This window comes from Denticeps clupeoides, chromosome 13 (genome assembly GCF_900700375.1).
Source record: "Denticeps clupeoides chromosome 13, fDenClu1.1, whole genome shotgun sequence".
Classification (NCBI taxonomy): domain Eukaryota; kingdom Metazoa; phylum Chordata; class Actinopteri; order Clupeiformes; family Denticipitidae; genus Denticeps; species Denticeps clupeoides.
In genome coordinates, this window is record NC_041719.1 from 18540937 (window position 1) to 18553944 (window position 13008).

Below are 13008 nucleotides of genomic sequence, written 5' to 3' on the forward strand. Positions count from 1 at the left end.
GTGTATCACATGTGACAATCACTTCACTTTTTTTTTTTTTATTATGGCTGGTTGTATTTTATTTAGACTTTAGAGTCTTATTACCCTCTATTCGGACCTATATTAGACTTTTTATTTTTCACAATTGTAGTTATCTAACGTTCTATTTTTACATTATTCTGTGTCTGTGCGAAGTGGCAGTTACCACACAAAAAAAAGTTCCTCCGGCATAAATAAAGTTTTTCTGATTATGATTCTTACTTGTTGTACACCATCAGGTGATAAACTTCCCCACACAGTCAAATGAGGTTCTACTCTTTTAAATGTTGATTATTTTGAGTGGGTGTGATGTAATTAAAGTTGCACTAATAAAAGCGTTCGCGCCACCTGGTGGCTATTCAGTTGTGATGCGCCTTGAAAGGCCACTATTTACCTATACAGCAATGCAAGTGTCTGATTCAAAATAATGCAATGTGTGCAGCACAGCCTTCGTGTTCCATGGTACACTCTTTTGTCGTGTACTGGAGTTTGTATACAGAGAAATCATATGCAAAAGGTAAGGAACAGGATTCTGCACATTCACAGCCACCCGACTTGATTACATTTCTATGGTACAAGAGTGAACACATGCAAGGCAGGGCAAATAATGCAAATATGAAATTTGTTTGAAGAACACAAGGGTAAAGCAAAAGCTATTTACATAATTCAGAAACGTAATTGCTTGGTGCTGATGACGTCTTAGATGAGCTCAGCTGGCCTTGATCCTTCAGACCTTCAGAGTGTTCCGTGTGCTGAGAAATGAACATCCCAAGTGCTTCAGAAGCCAAAGGGCACAAAGGGGACGAAAGTGAAGGTGGCTGAGTCCTGCATATGTTCTTTCCAGGCCTTTGCTGGCCCTTTATACTATGACAAGATCTTCTAAAATATTCTAACAACAATATTTATTTCTTTATTTAAATCTCCTTAAGAATGTGAGATTTTTATGAGGAAATAGTTGCCTTTCTATGTTTTTATAAGTATTTTCTCCATATCTTTGTACTAGTAAACAGGAACTCTGCCTTTAATGGGTGTCTTCTACCTTTCAGTCAAAATGTACTCTTGTTTTGAATCGTGCCATTAACTCTTTCCAACTATATAACCAGGGGGTGTGGGGACCCTCCACGCTTAAAAATAGGTCTGGATCGCAGGTACACTACTGTTCAAACATTTAGTTTATTTTGAAATGTCCTTGTTTTTGATGGGGAACAATTGTTTTGTGCATTAAAAAGACATCAAATTGGTCAAAAAAGTCCTGGCATTGTTCATATTGTTAATGCTGGAATATCTACATACATGTAGAGAGGAACTTTATCAGCAACAGTTGACCTTTTCAATGATCAGAGTAGAGCTGACAACAGTTGTGCTGATTAAAGAAGCAATAAAACAGGCCAAATTTACATTAGTACAGTATCCAGAGCAACAACAGACTATGTCCTTATTTCAAACTTTCCGATGATTAATTATTATTCTTTTTGCAATTTTTTTATTCACACCATGGAAAAACAACTTATAAATTTTTTGTATGTTGGGGCCAACAGATACTGCCTATAGTGTTCTAAGCTCATTTGTGTAATGATCATAGTATCATATTTGCATTATTTAAAACATTATATATATTTTTATTAATTTAACTTCACATAAATCTACATGTATAATGACAGAATGTAACACTTTGTTACCACTCCCAACCAGAGGATGGCATAAGATCCCCATTGGTGACCAAAGGAAATATTTGAATGCAAGTCTGTCCTGTCACTCGTCAACAGGACATTGAAACTCGTCTTTGGTAGTGTGTTTTGTCCCCTGTACAGATTAACTTATTACCTTGAAAACGATTGGTTCCATTTCTACACATTTAAATTTGAAGTCAGGAAGGTCTAGAGGAGACAATATTGATACATTTATTATACAAAATAAATCTAACACCCAAGATATCTAATATAGTTATTTACCCTCACTCTCTCCGAATGTCTGTAGAGTTTTGTAATATTTTAATGTGTGTTTTATTTACAATTGCTGCTCAGGGAAAATTCTAAAAAGATACTTAAATTGCTGGAGTGATGTGACATGGCTGTATCGAATGGACCACATCCTGTGGGCTACCAGCTGTGACATCAGACAAGGTCCCTTCCTGTCCATCTCATCGACGCACAGACCCCTTTTCCCAGTCCGCTGGTACAGTTACTGCAGCTGCATCCTCCCACCACGAAAAACAGACAAGAGAAGAAGACTTTCAGGAAGAAGGGACACTGTAGGAAAGGGTGAAAGGAAATCCTGCCAGCCAAAATTAGCGATGGGAAAAGGATTCTGCTGCCCCCGGTTTCCAGAGACTTCCAACCCTTCATTATCAACATGTCCCCCAGCTCCACCCAGATCCTGTCTGCTTCATCAGTGTCCCCTCAACACTGATGGCACTCCCAAGCAGAAAATTACATTTACTGTCATATAGTCCATAAAGATCATGTGCATTTTGATATATTTGGTGTCTTGTAAGACCCACCATGATCTTGTTCTTTATTATGTGACAAAGTGGTTGCCTTTTTATGCCGGTCTGTTCTCTGGTAGTGCCTACTCAAAAGCTGTACTCAAAAATGTTCAACGTTCACTACCAGAGACAACAAGTTTTGTTTTGTTATTCTTGCACACCACATTTTTTCCCATATATTATTCTGTCATTTATTTGTTTTTATACTTAAATCTTTTTTTTTGCACAGTTCTGCTCTTTTTGGACATTTCATCTCATTTTGCACATGTTTGTCTTGTCTTGTGTGTCCTATTTGAAATACCCAGCAGATCCTCTTACAGGATTCCTACATGATGTTGTCCTGCTCATTGTACAGAAAAGTTTTACTTTTCTCTTATAGAGATCTGTACAGTATTTAAGTTTTAGTTTTAGTTAGTATAGTTTAGTTTAGTGTGTATATAGGGTGGTAGTAGCCTAGTGGGTAACCAGGAGACCCAGGTTCAAATCCCACTTACTACCATTGTGTCCCTGAGCAAGACACTTAACCTTAAGTTGCTCCAGGAAGAATGTCCCTGTAACTACTGATTGTAAGTCGCTCTGGATAAGGGCGTCTGATAAATTTATATACATATATATTTTTCTTTCTTTTATGATTGCACTATGGGGGGGTCTGTGTGAAACATTATTTCAATACAAGGTACATGGTGTATACTGTTATACTGACAATAAACCCATCTTGAATCTTGAATTTTAAATGGCCATTACACTTATGATGCAATGCTTTACTTTATAAATATTGTTTTAAATGAGCTATTCTTATAATATATAATTCATATTCTCATCCCTGTACATTATGGTTTAGCAGCTGAATAGATTAGAATTTTTATAAGGGGGGGCTCACAATGTTTTATTTGTACTTTATGCTGTTCAAGTAGAAAAAGAATGATGAAAATTTAGTTTTTTAATGATGTAATTTTAAAAAATGTGCAATACCAGCGTATTGTCAATACTGAAAACCTGATAACCCAGGTTCCCTTGTGCAAACAATGGCAATGGCTTCTTCGGGGTTCGAGGCAGGGTTTGTGTCTAAAACGTGGCACTACACAAGTGAAAATTTATGTCAGGACTCAGCGTTGAACACAGGTTGTCTCTGACTGACTCCTCTGGCTTGACATCTACAATTGTAGATGTGAATGAAGCAGGCAGTGATGGCCTAGCGGGTAAGAAAGCCATGCAATACATAAGAACAAGCCATGCAATGCATAAGAACACCGGTCCACTCATGGACACAATAGCAGTAAGTGGGATTTTAACCTGAGACTTGTGGCTCATAAGCTAATATAAACCATAATAAACACCGAAATTACCAAAAAAAAAAAACCTTTCTGTAATACTCTTATCTGTCCTGACATCTTGATACTTCGTTCAGCAAGGGGTCACGAATGCTTCCGTGCCCTGCCGCCTTATCAACGTTTAGATACAGACACATGGAAACTATGAGTAATATTCAAACATTTAAGCGTTCGCTGATGTGTGACATTTCATGATAAATGCCAGAGCTGAGATAATGGAAATACTCCGCTGAACACGTTATTGTGGCGGGTCATTTACAGTTTACTAGAAAGGCGGAACTCATGTCACGGCTTTTTGTTTCCAGCCGGAACCTTTAAGGATGCAGTCATGTTTGGTCATGTGATTTCACCAGCGGCTAGACATTAGAAACGGCATCCGAAGCAAGAGTCACGTTTATTTTCTTTTTTGTGCGTGTTTATGATCACGTTGCAAATAATTAATAATGTTGCTGGTTTTGTCCGATGAGCACAAGGAGCATTTAGCCTTCCTGCCGGAAGTAGACTCGGCAGGTAAATGCCTACGTACAGGCAGTGAATGTATATTCTTGCTTTCTGATTGAATGTGTATTTGGTTTGTGGAACTGAGGTTAAATGAATGGTGCTAATTGTTTGGGTTGATCGCTCTGTGATTGGTGATCTTCGCAGTGGTCGGCGAGTTTGGACGAATTGCTGTCGAGTTCCTAAGAAAAGGATCCACTCCTAAAATATATGAAGGGGCAGCGAGTAAGCTGCATTATGACTTCATTCTTTTTTTTTTTTCTTTTTTTTTTTCATCTGGAGATGAGACCGAGTCCATTTATTTCCCTCAATGCCACTTACAGGAAAGCTGAACGTGTCAGCTGATACAGTACAGCATGGGGTCGAAGGGTTGATGTACCTTCTCTCAGAAAGCTCCAAATTAATGGTAAATTAAGTTTTTCCAAAAAATATTAACACTATTACAGTCAGTAGTTATCTCTGACAATTGCTTGCAGCGTCTTTGCTAATTACTTGTAAATCGTGTAAATTTTGTCACAAATATGGGAGTTTGCTGTGACTTGACTGTAACCGCGTCGTAGATTTCTGAGGTGGACTTCCAAGATTCGGTGCTGGTGCTTGGCTTTCCGGAGGACCTGAATAGGCTTCTGCTGCAGCTGTATCTGGATCACAGGAAAGAGATCCGGCAGATTCTGAGTGAGCTCGCTCCCTCTCTACCGCACTACCACAACCTGGAGTGGCGCTTGGATGTGATGGTAATCCACCTTTTTTATCCTAACCATGCCACTTTACCTTTTTTTTTTAATGCGTTCTAGCATTCACTAGGTACAATACCTTGCGTCGCATTTATAGTATTTCTTAGACTCCTTTATTGGAGCGCTTACAAGCAGTAGTTACAAGGACAGTCCCCCCACTGGAGACACTCAGGGTTAAGTGTGTTGCTCAGGGACACAATGGTAGTAAGTAGGGTATGACCCTGGGACTTGTGGCTCATAGGTGAAATGTTTTTTTTAATTCTGATCCCTCTCCTCATGTTACAGTTGGCCAGCAGAGCACTAAGGCACCAGGTAAAACCCACAGTGAGCCTGAAGCTGCACCTAGAAAGCGGAGGTGACCATATCGCCCGCGTGCTTCAGACCGACCCTGCCACGTTGCTCCACCTCATCCAGGAGCTAGAGCGAGCCCTCGCCGAGGCCAAGACTAATCACTGCCGTAGGATCCTGCGCAACATCAAGTAGAACTCAAAACGCTCACCGATTGAGGACTGTTCTGTCAAAACTCTCCACCAGAGGGCTCCGCAGGTTCTCTGTGGCCAGGCACATTGAAGACTGAAAATTTGTGCGCTAATTAGTAACAACGCAGTATTTCGACAAAATCCGATGGACCGTGAGCCCATTATCAAATTAATTTTAGGATGTAATCGAGTTTGGCGTGACTCAACTTTTTTTTTTTTTTTTTCTGAAGACGAGCAGAGTTATTTTAAATAGTTCAGCCTGCCTCAATATCCTTGTAGATATAGGACCATGCTTAGTTTTTTAATAGATCCTGTTAAAGGGTGGTATGAAATTAGGGGGCTGTTGTTTATGATGTTTATCCGAGGCGGTTGTCCATTGCAGAAGACTACCGAATTATTGTGTCAGTAGTCAAGGGTAGAGGCCAAATGTTTCGACTTTACTTACCTTGCAGACCTTACTTGCTTCTATGTCTTTTGTCTCAAATGACATATTTGTCCAAAATGTATTTTTGTCTTGTTCACTTCTTCACTTTCATGAATAAAGAGTGTAAGAGGTTGTTGTAAGTTTGCCAAATGCAGTACGTTAAATGCGTTAATAAATTTCTGATTGATTAGTTATGTAGGCTTGTGTCATCACTGGTTTAGCTTTATTATTTCTTGATTTCTCGCCCTTCTTTTGTGTCCATGTCCTCAAGACTGCATGCGTTCTGTCACCTTTTGACCCGAGAGAAATTTCTCCTAGTGCCGGGGTAATGATTAAGCTGCTTCCCTCCCAGCAGACTCTACATATTGAGTAAAACACTTATCTGCCCCTGTTCACACTGGTTTCCACTGCAGTGGATTTTATCGCAAAAACACCTTCACTGTGGGTCCACTGAAAGTGTGCTGTTTGGACACAGATTGGGCCGAGGTGAAGCTGGCCCACATGTGACGCACACTGGAAAGGTCCTGCTGCCATCGGTGTAGGTTATTTAGGCTGGACGCACCCAGGGAAAGACACATCTGAGGAAAACATGGCATGGCCTTGTTGGTGGTCTGGGGCTCCCAGTGCAGCATTATTTTACTTGTCACATGCATCATTAGCCATGTCATCCCATCCTAATTAAGAAATGACTATATTCCGACTGGGTGGGCCGTCTGCAAAAGGATTAGGAGTTGCTTGTATGAAATATAGATACTTTATTAATTCCAAAGGAAATTGCTTCTCTGCTTTTTAACCCATCACCTGAGTGAGCAGTGAGCAGCCATGACAGGCACCCGCGGAGCAGTGTGTGAAGACGGTGCTTTGCTCAGTGGCACCTTGGCGGACCAGGATTTGAACCGGCAACCTTCTGAATATGGAGCCACTTCCTTAACCGTTAGACCACCACTGCCCCACTATTTTGGCAAATAATAATTCTGAATTCTGACGTGGCACACAGTGGCATTTTTCACCCCAGTTTCTATAAACACATGAACAAGGGTGAGAAAGGTCTAATCCTGATGGCTTCATGACCTTAAAAATATCAAAGTTTAAAGTGTTTAAAATGTTTAAAAAGTGGTTTTCTGGCAGTATATAAAGGGTTTTAGTAAGATGATGGGAACCTTTGCAGTATTAAGAGGTTTTAATGTAAGTTTGTTGCATTTGAAGAAAAAAAAAAAAGTAACACAAACCTTCACGTGATCCATTGTGGGACAGGTGCTGGTAACCCTGTGTGGGTTCAGCCTGTGACACAGGTCACCACTTCCCACGACCATCGGCCCTTTCTGAGGACCGAGTCTCAGGCCTCTGGGAATATTGTTGCACTGCAAATGCTAATAACGGCAGAACTGCTTCAACGACTTCTCGCTGTAAAGGCATAATAAAACACACGAAGAACTCGTGCACATTTAGAAACGATCACCAGATCGCCTGCTCCGACAGACTGAACAAATTACTGACAAATCTCGTCAAAAAAAAAGTGAATGGTTAAGAGGGGGGATTGGCCTGTAACAGGTGGATGTTTCATGGTGGTGGAGGGTTACAGTTTTGGAATGGGAGGAGGAGGGTAAAGTTCACGGGAGACATCAATCCAACTTATGGTTTAGTCAACTGTTCCCTTAAACAGATGTACACATGAAAGGCCTTCACCGTGGTGTTCTGCGTGCAGTCAGGCACACGGACCACTGAATTGTGAATAGTGCCACTCTCCATTAGTCTCTCCATTATTCACGTTTTATTGTAAACCGAATTAGATTCGGAAAAAAGAAAATCCCTCGGATAATTAAACTATGTGTAACTTTCACTATTAACTGAAAGTTAAACCCTGGAAATTGTCAACAGTCCATACAACTTAACTGAAGCACACTGTTCAAAAGTTTAGGGTGATTTAGAAAATTCATTGTTTTTCAATGAAAACAACATGAAATGGGTTTGAATATCTAAAAAAGCTTTAAACAATTATGTTGCCGTACCCACATCTTAGATACTTTACTATTGTAAACTTGGCCAATTTAATTGCTTCCTGTCAATCAATGGTTTTCATCTCTACTAAAATGATTGATGATTTTTCTGGGTTAACGAACACACCATTCCACTGACTACTTGTTGCGGATAAAATTATTCTCTACGTGGACAATGTCTGGACTGGAATTTTTACCAATTTGTTGTCTTATGGAATAAGTTAGTGTAGTATGTATCTATGACATTTAAATGGACGGAAGTGTGTTGGAATTTTCAAAGTCCAATCCATGACGTCCTAATATTAAATAGACACAAAATTCCCTCGGTCATACATTGACATGTAAAGGTATCATGAATGTGAAGAAAATCACATGATTTCAGAATGTAAAACCTGGTGAGGTGCATTAAATGTGAAAAGCAGGAAGGGTTTATTCCCTTTAGCATCCGACATTACACAGGACTACTGTCCCTTTGAAGTGTCCTCGGTTGTCACATTAACTCAGGCTGCGAGCGACAGAGGACTTTTGATGCTGCTGTGGCCTCCGCCGGCATGTTTAAAATTGCTTTCAAGCCACGTCTCATGATCCCAATTTATTTTTCAAAATGATCTTTAGCCTACTGGACGGATGTGTACACATCTACAGGCCTTGTGTTTGTGGAGGAAGGACAGAAATACGTCTGTTGTACCCATTTATCAAAAACGCTCACCGGGGCCCGTCTCCATAAAATGAGACCGAACCTCGAGCCCCCTGACTTGTTTCTAACTCAAAGATACATCACCTGCTCTGCTTGGAGAGTCTCCTCTGTATCACGCAGGCCATGTGGGAGGTCCGCAAACTTGCAAACTTGGACTGAGATTGTATGAACACTTTCATATATTGACACAACCACTTGTATTTAACATTATTGTTTTTATTGTTCTTATCATTGTGCACAGTGACCGGCATATGTCCAAGCATCTCCTTGAGGTTCTCCAGCTGTTCTTATGCAAAAATGTGGGCGGGACTTGTAATTCCTATTACTATATATGGTCAAATTAATGAGCGCATGCAAATAAGTGCGGCCAAAGACTTCTGAGCTGGGGGTTCATATCCATCACTTCAAGTATTTGTAGTTTATCATTACTATTTTGAGGTCGCAGTGTTTATCACACGTGTGGAGTATTTCTAGTATGGTTTGGGCTTTTTTTAAAAAAAAAGAAGAAAAAAGAAGGTATTAGAACTTTAAACCCCGAGAAACGAGCGGATTATAATGAGCGCGGCTGTAACGCGCCTGTGGGCGTTCAGGCCCGATGAATTATTCATGAGCTGCGCTGCCACAGGCGCCACCGCCGTGAAAAAGTGGAGTTTCCAAAGTTTGCGGCGTCAGTGGACGTGGGGAGGCGAGGATCGCGGGGACAGAAGGACAAGACGCAACTTTTCTCGCGCGGGACAGTCGCTCCCGTACAACTTTAGTTTATTTATTTTCCGTTTTTTTTCCCCATGAAATATCTTTTAGGCGAATGCAGTCGTGATTTAGGGAGTGACTAATTCACAGATATTCCATAAGCGGGGAAACCCTTTGAAAAAAAAGTTTTTCTTTTCCTTTTTTGAATCTTTGTATCAAGCAAAAAAAAAAATAAAAAATGAGCAACAACCCACTGCAGCCCCTGCCCGGACAGCAAGTGATCCACGTCGCCAAGGACCTCGACACGGACCTCGAAGCGCTCTTCAACTCGGTCATGAACCCGAAGCCGAGCTCCTGGAGGAAAAAACTGCTGCCCGAGTCCTTCTTCAAGGAGCCCGACTCGGGCTCCCACTCCCGCCAGTCGAGCACCGACTCCGGCAGCCACCCGCCCAAGCTCCCCGTGCAGCACGTTCGCTCACATTCCTCCCCGGCCTCCTTGCAGCTGGGAGCGGCGGCGGGAGCCGGCGCGACCCCGGGCCCGGGCCACCACTCGCACATCCGCCACCAGTCGTTCGACGTGGCCGAGGAGCTGCCGCTGCCCCCGGGCTGGGAGATGGCCTTCACCCCCAGCGGCCAGAAGTACTTTCTCAAGTAAGCGCGACAAATGTCGGTCCACGGTGTCATTCGTGTCATATAGTGAGTTAACTCGCAGGCCGCTTGCATTTGTCACCCCCCTTGTCACACACGCTGCTTGACAGTTCACATTACAGTCAGGTGAGTTGTTTGTGCCAGATGCAGGACATTCCTTTTTATTATCATTATTATAACAGTGTCACGTTATAATCTCCCAGACGGGCCGAGTTTCAGATTTTCCAGCTCGTGGTTATCGCCAGCGTCCCTTCATGGCGACAGAAAAAAAAAAAAACATTCCTTCCAGTACCTTCACGGTGAACTTTCGGTTGGTAGAAGTGTAAATGTGGAGATAACTGGTCTGAATGCACAGCTTTGGCGCGGCGAATCTGCGATCAAGGTTCCTGTCTGCCTTGATAAGGAGCCTTTGCCGTATCGGCTGGGAGGGCCCTATCTCTGCATCTCGGACCTGGAGTCGCAGGCGCTCTCAATGTAAATGTTTGGACTGTTTTTTTTTTTTTTTTTTGGAAAGAGACGGCTAAGCAAATCTATTCTTTCCAGTCACCGGGGACACAATGGTTATCTGATTGTGTGGAGTGATGAGATGTCACCGAGGCCGTGGCCAGCCCGGCAGGGTGTCTTCTGAAGGAGGCAGTCAGCCTTCTTTCTTTATTTCGCAACGTAAATATCATCTGGAGGCCAGGATCTTCGATGAACTTGAACAAACGCAGCTTGTTCCTTGCGGTTTTGCAATCGACTGAAATCGATTGTGCTGGGCCAATAAGAGTTTGTCTGAAAACAAGACAATAGGACCAAACAGGCCGGTGTCCTGTTTGCTGAAACACTTTGTTCGCGGTTAATAATCTATTGCCACACACGGTCAGTTCTGTCACCCTGTGTCTATAATGATTTGTTTCGCTGTTCATTAACGTGGCAAAAGGCGGGCAAAGCGTCGGTACAGGCACTCCTATCCGGTCGAGGTGACGGGAAACAAGTTTGCGCCTGCTGCAGATTCACCTGGCACCTCCATCATCGAGCCTCCGCCGCTTCCCCACCCCACCCTGCAATTAAACATTCTGAGAGACAAAGTCTTGCTGTCGGTGGCAATTAGGCCCCGAACACAATGAGCTGATGCATCCTTCGCGGTCTGGCTTCAGCCGGATTTGTGCAACGAGCGCGTCCAGTTCTGAAGACAGACGGGCAGATCTCCGGCACCACGCATGGGAGGTTAACAAGAGACTGTCTAGCAACGGTTGCTTACAACTCCTATCTGCTTAGATGATGGATAATGTGTTGAGAGCATCATCGGTGAAAGCAAAAAAATCCTTTTTCACTTTTTCTTTACTTAAGTGCTTCTTATAAACCAAGTAACATATGACCAAGACTCCTTGTTCTTATCTCCTACACAGTAGAGTGCATCATGAGTGAGCTATGGCAGATTAAAGGATTTTTGGTGGCGACGGGAGCTTCTGCGTCAACTCCAAAAAAGGCTTTGCTAGCTATGGCCAACGCTTGGCTTTACTTACCTTCAATCCGTAGCCCTATCCACGGCCTTGAATAAGAGTCTCGAGCAGCCTTCTTCTCTCACCAGAAGAGTTTGAAATGTAAATGATTGATGTTAAGGCAGGAGAAGCCACTGAAGACTGAAGATCTCGTTGTCGGTGTCTGTTTCTCGGTGGTCTGAGAAGAGGTTCGAGACTGGAATTTCTGGACTGGAATCACTTGATCCACAGCCGTATGTAATTTTTCCGGCATCCTCCGAGGTCATTTCTGAACGCACTTCCAAGAGGATTTTCGTTTTCTTTGTCTGCATAGGTATAAGCTGTAATTAGCTGTATCCTATGTTAAATATTTTTTAATGAACAAGTATGAGTAATTAAGATTAAAAATAATACCTGAAGTAATGGCACAACCCTGACTCAGACATTGAGTTCTTTGCACGAGATTCTTTGACATTTACATTTACAGCATTTACCAGACGCCCTTTTCCCGAGTGACTTACAATCAGTAGTTACAGGGACAGTCCCCCCCAGGAGCAACTTAGGGTTAAGTGTCTTGCTCAGGGACACAATTGTAGTAAGTGGGATTTGAACCTGGGTCTTCTGGTTCATAGGCGAGTGTGTTACACACTAGGCTACTACCACCCTATGACCAATGAATAAAGAGCTTGATCTAATTGGCTTGTGGAGGGTTACGAAGTGTCATGAGTGTTATGCACAACTTAAAGTCTCCGCAGGATCATTTTATGGTGCTGTAATAGATGTGGACTAATTTGAAAATGTTGAAAATTACCTTATCTTATTTTGATGCCACGATGTCATCACCAATCAGAATCCTTGAATTAATGAATCTGGTTTGGTGGCAGACAGGCCAAAAGTTCAGGCCTACCCTGAAATAAAAAATATATATACGCACACACACACACACACACACTGTAAGACAGGTTAATGATAAGAATGGAAAGCATCACTGGTTTAATCACTCACACTTTGTGGCAGCTCAAAATGCTTTGATTTAATCTGCCCCTCGTGCGCATAAGAGTGAAAAAAAATGTTTTTTTGAGGTGGTAATTGATTTAAATCTGAGTAAGACCATGACAAGGCGTTTTTGTCTCTCGAGGAAAGGTGCTAGTGTTGTTTTTCACTGTCCTAATAAGAAATGATGTGTACAATAAGTGAAAGTGAAGTGATTGTCATCCATAAACACTGCAGCACACGGTGGCACAGTGAAATGTGTCCTCTGCTCTTAGTGAGCAGTGGGCAGCCATGACAGGCTCCCGGGGAGCAGTGTCACAATGACAATCACTTCACTTCACTTAATAATATTAAGTGGGGAATAATATTAGGTTCCAGAGCCTCAGCAGGTGCTGCCTGACGCATTAACAGATTCAAAAGAGGCAAGTTGACATAACGTGGTGGTTCATGGAAATCTTTTCTGGTTTAGTTCATGTTGAAACAACTGATTTTGACTTCTTAGAAGTACTGGACATAGACAGAAAAATCCAACAGCCACACTGCCCCGCTCC

General features: G+C 42.2%; 2 protein-coding genes across 3 annotated transcripts in view; both read left to right on the forward strand.

Moving 5' to 3' along the window:
* The first annotated feature begins 4151 nt into the window (after positions 1-4151).
* commd2 (COMM domain containing 2) lies at positions 4152-6163 on the forward strand. Its single transcript, XM_029000001.1, has 5 exons — positions 4152-4344; positions 4480-4557; positions 4656-4738; positions 4893-5066; positions 5352-6163. The coding sequence occupies exons 1-5, from the start codon at positions 4278-4280 to the stop codon at positions 5547-5549; spliced, it is 600 nt and encodes a 199-aa protein (XP_028855834.1). The 5' UTR covers positions 4152-4277; the 3' UTR covers positions 5550-6163.
* Positions 6164-9300: 3137 nt separating this feature from the next.
* The window catches only part of wwtr1 (WW domain containing transcription regulator 1), a 30926-nt gene continuing 27218 nt past the window's right edge, over positions 9301-13008 (forward strand). For both annotated transcript variants that reach the window (XM_028999988.1, XM_028999989.1), the window contains exon 1: positions 9301-10004. In XM_028999988.1, coding sequence (XP_028855821.1) covers positions 9592-10004 — 413 coding nt within the window. In that variant the 5' untranslated portion in view covers positions 9301-9591. The remainder of the gene's footprint in view (positions 10005-13008) is intronic.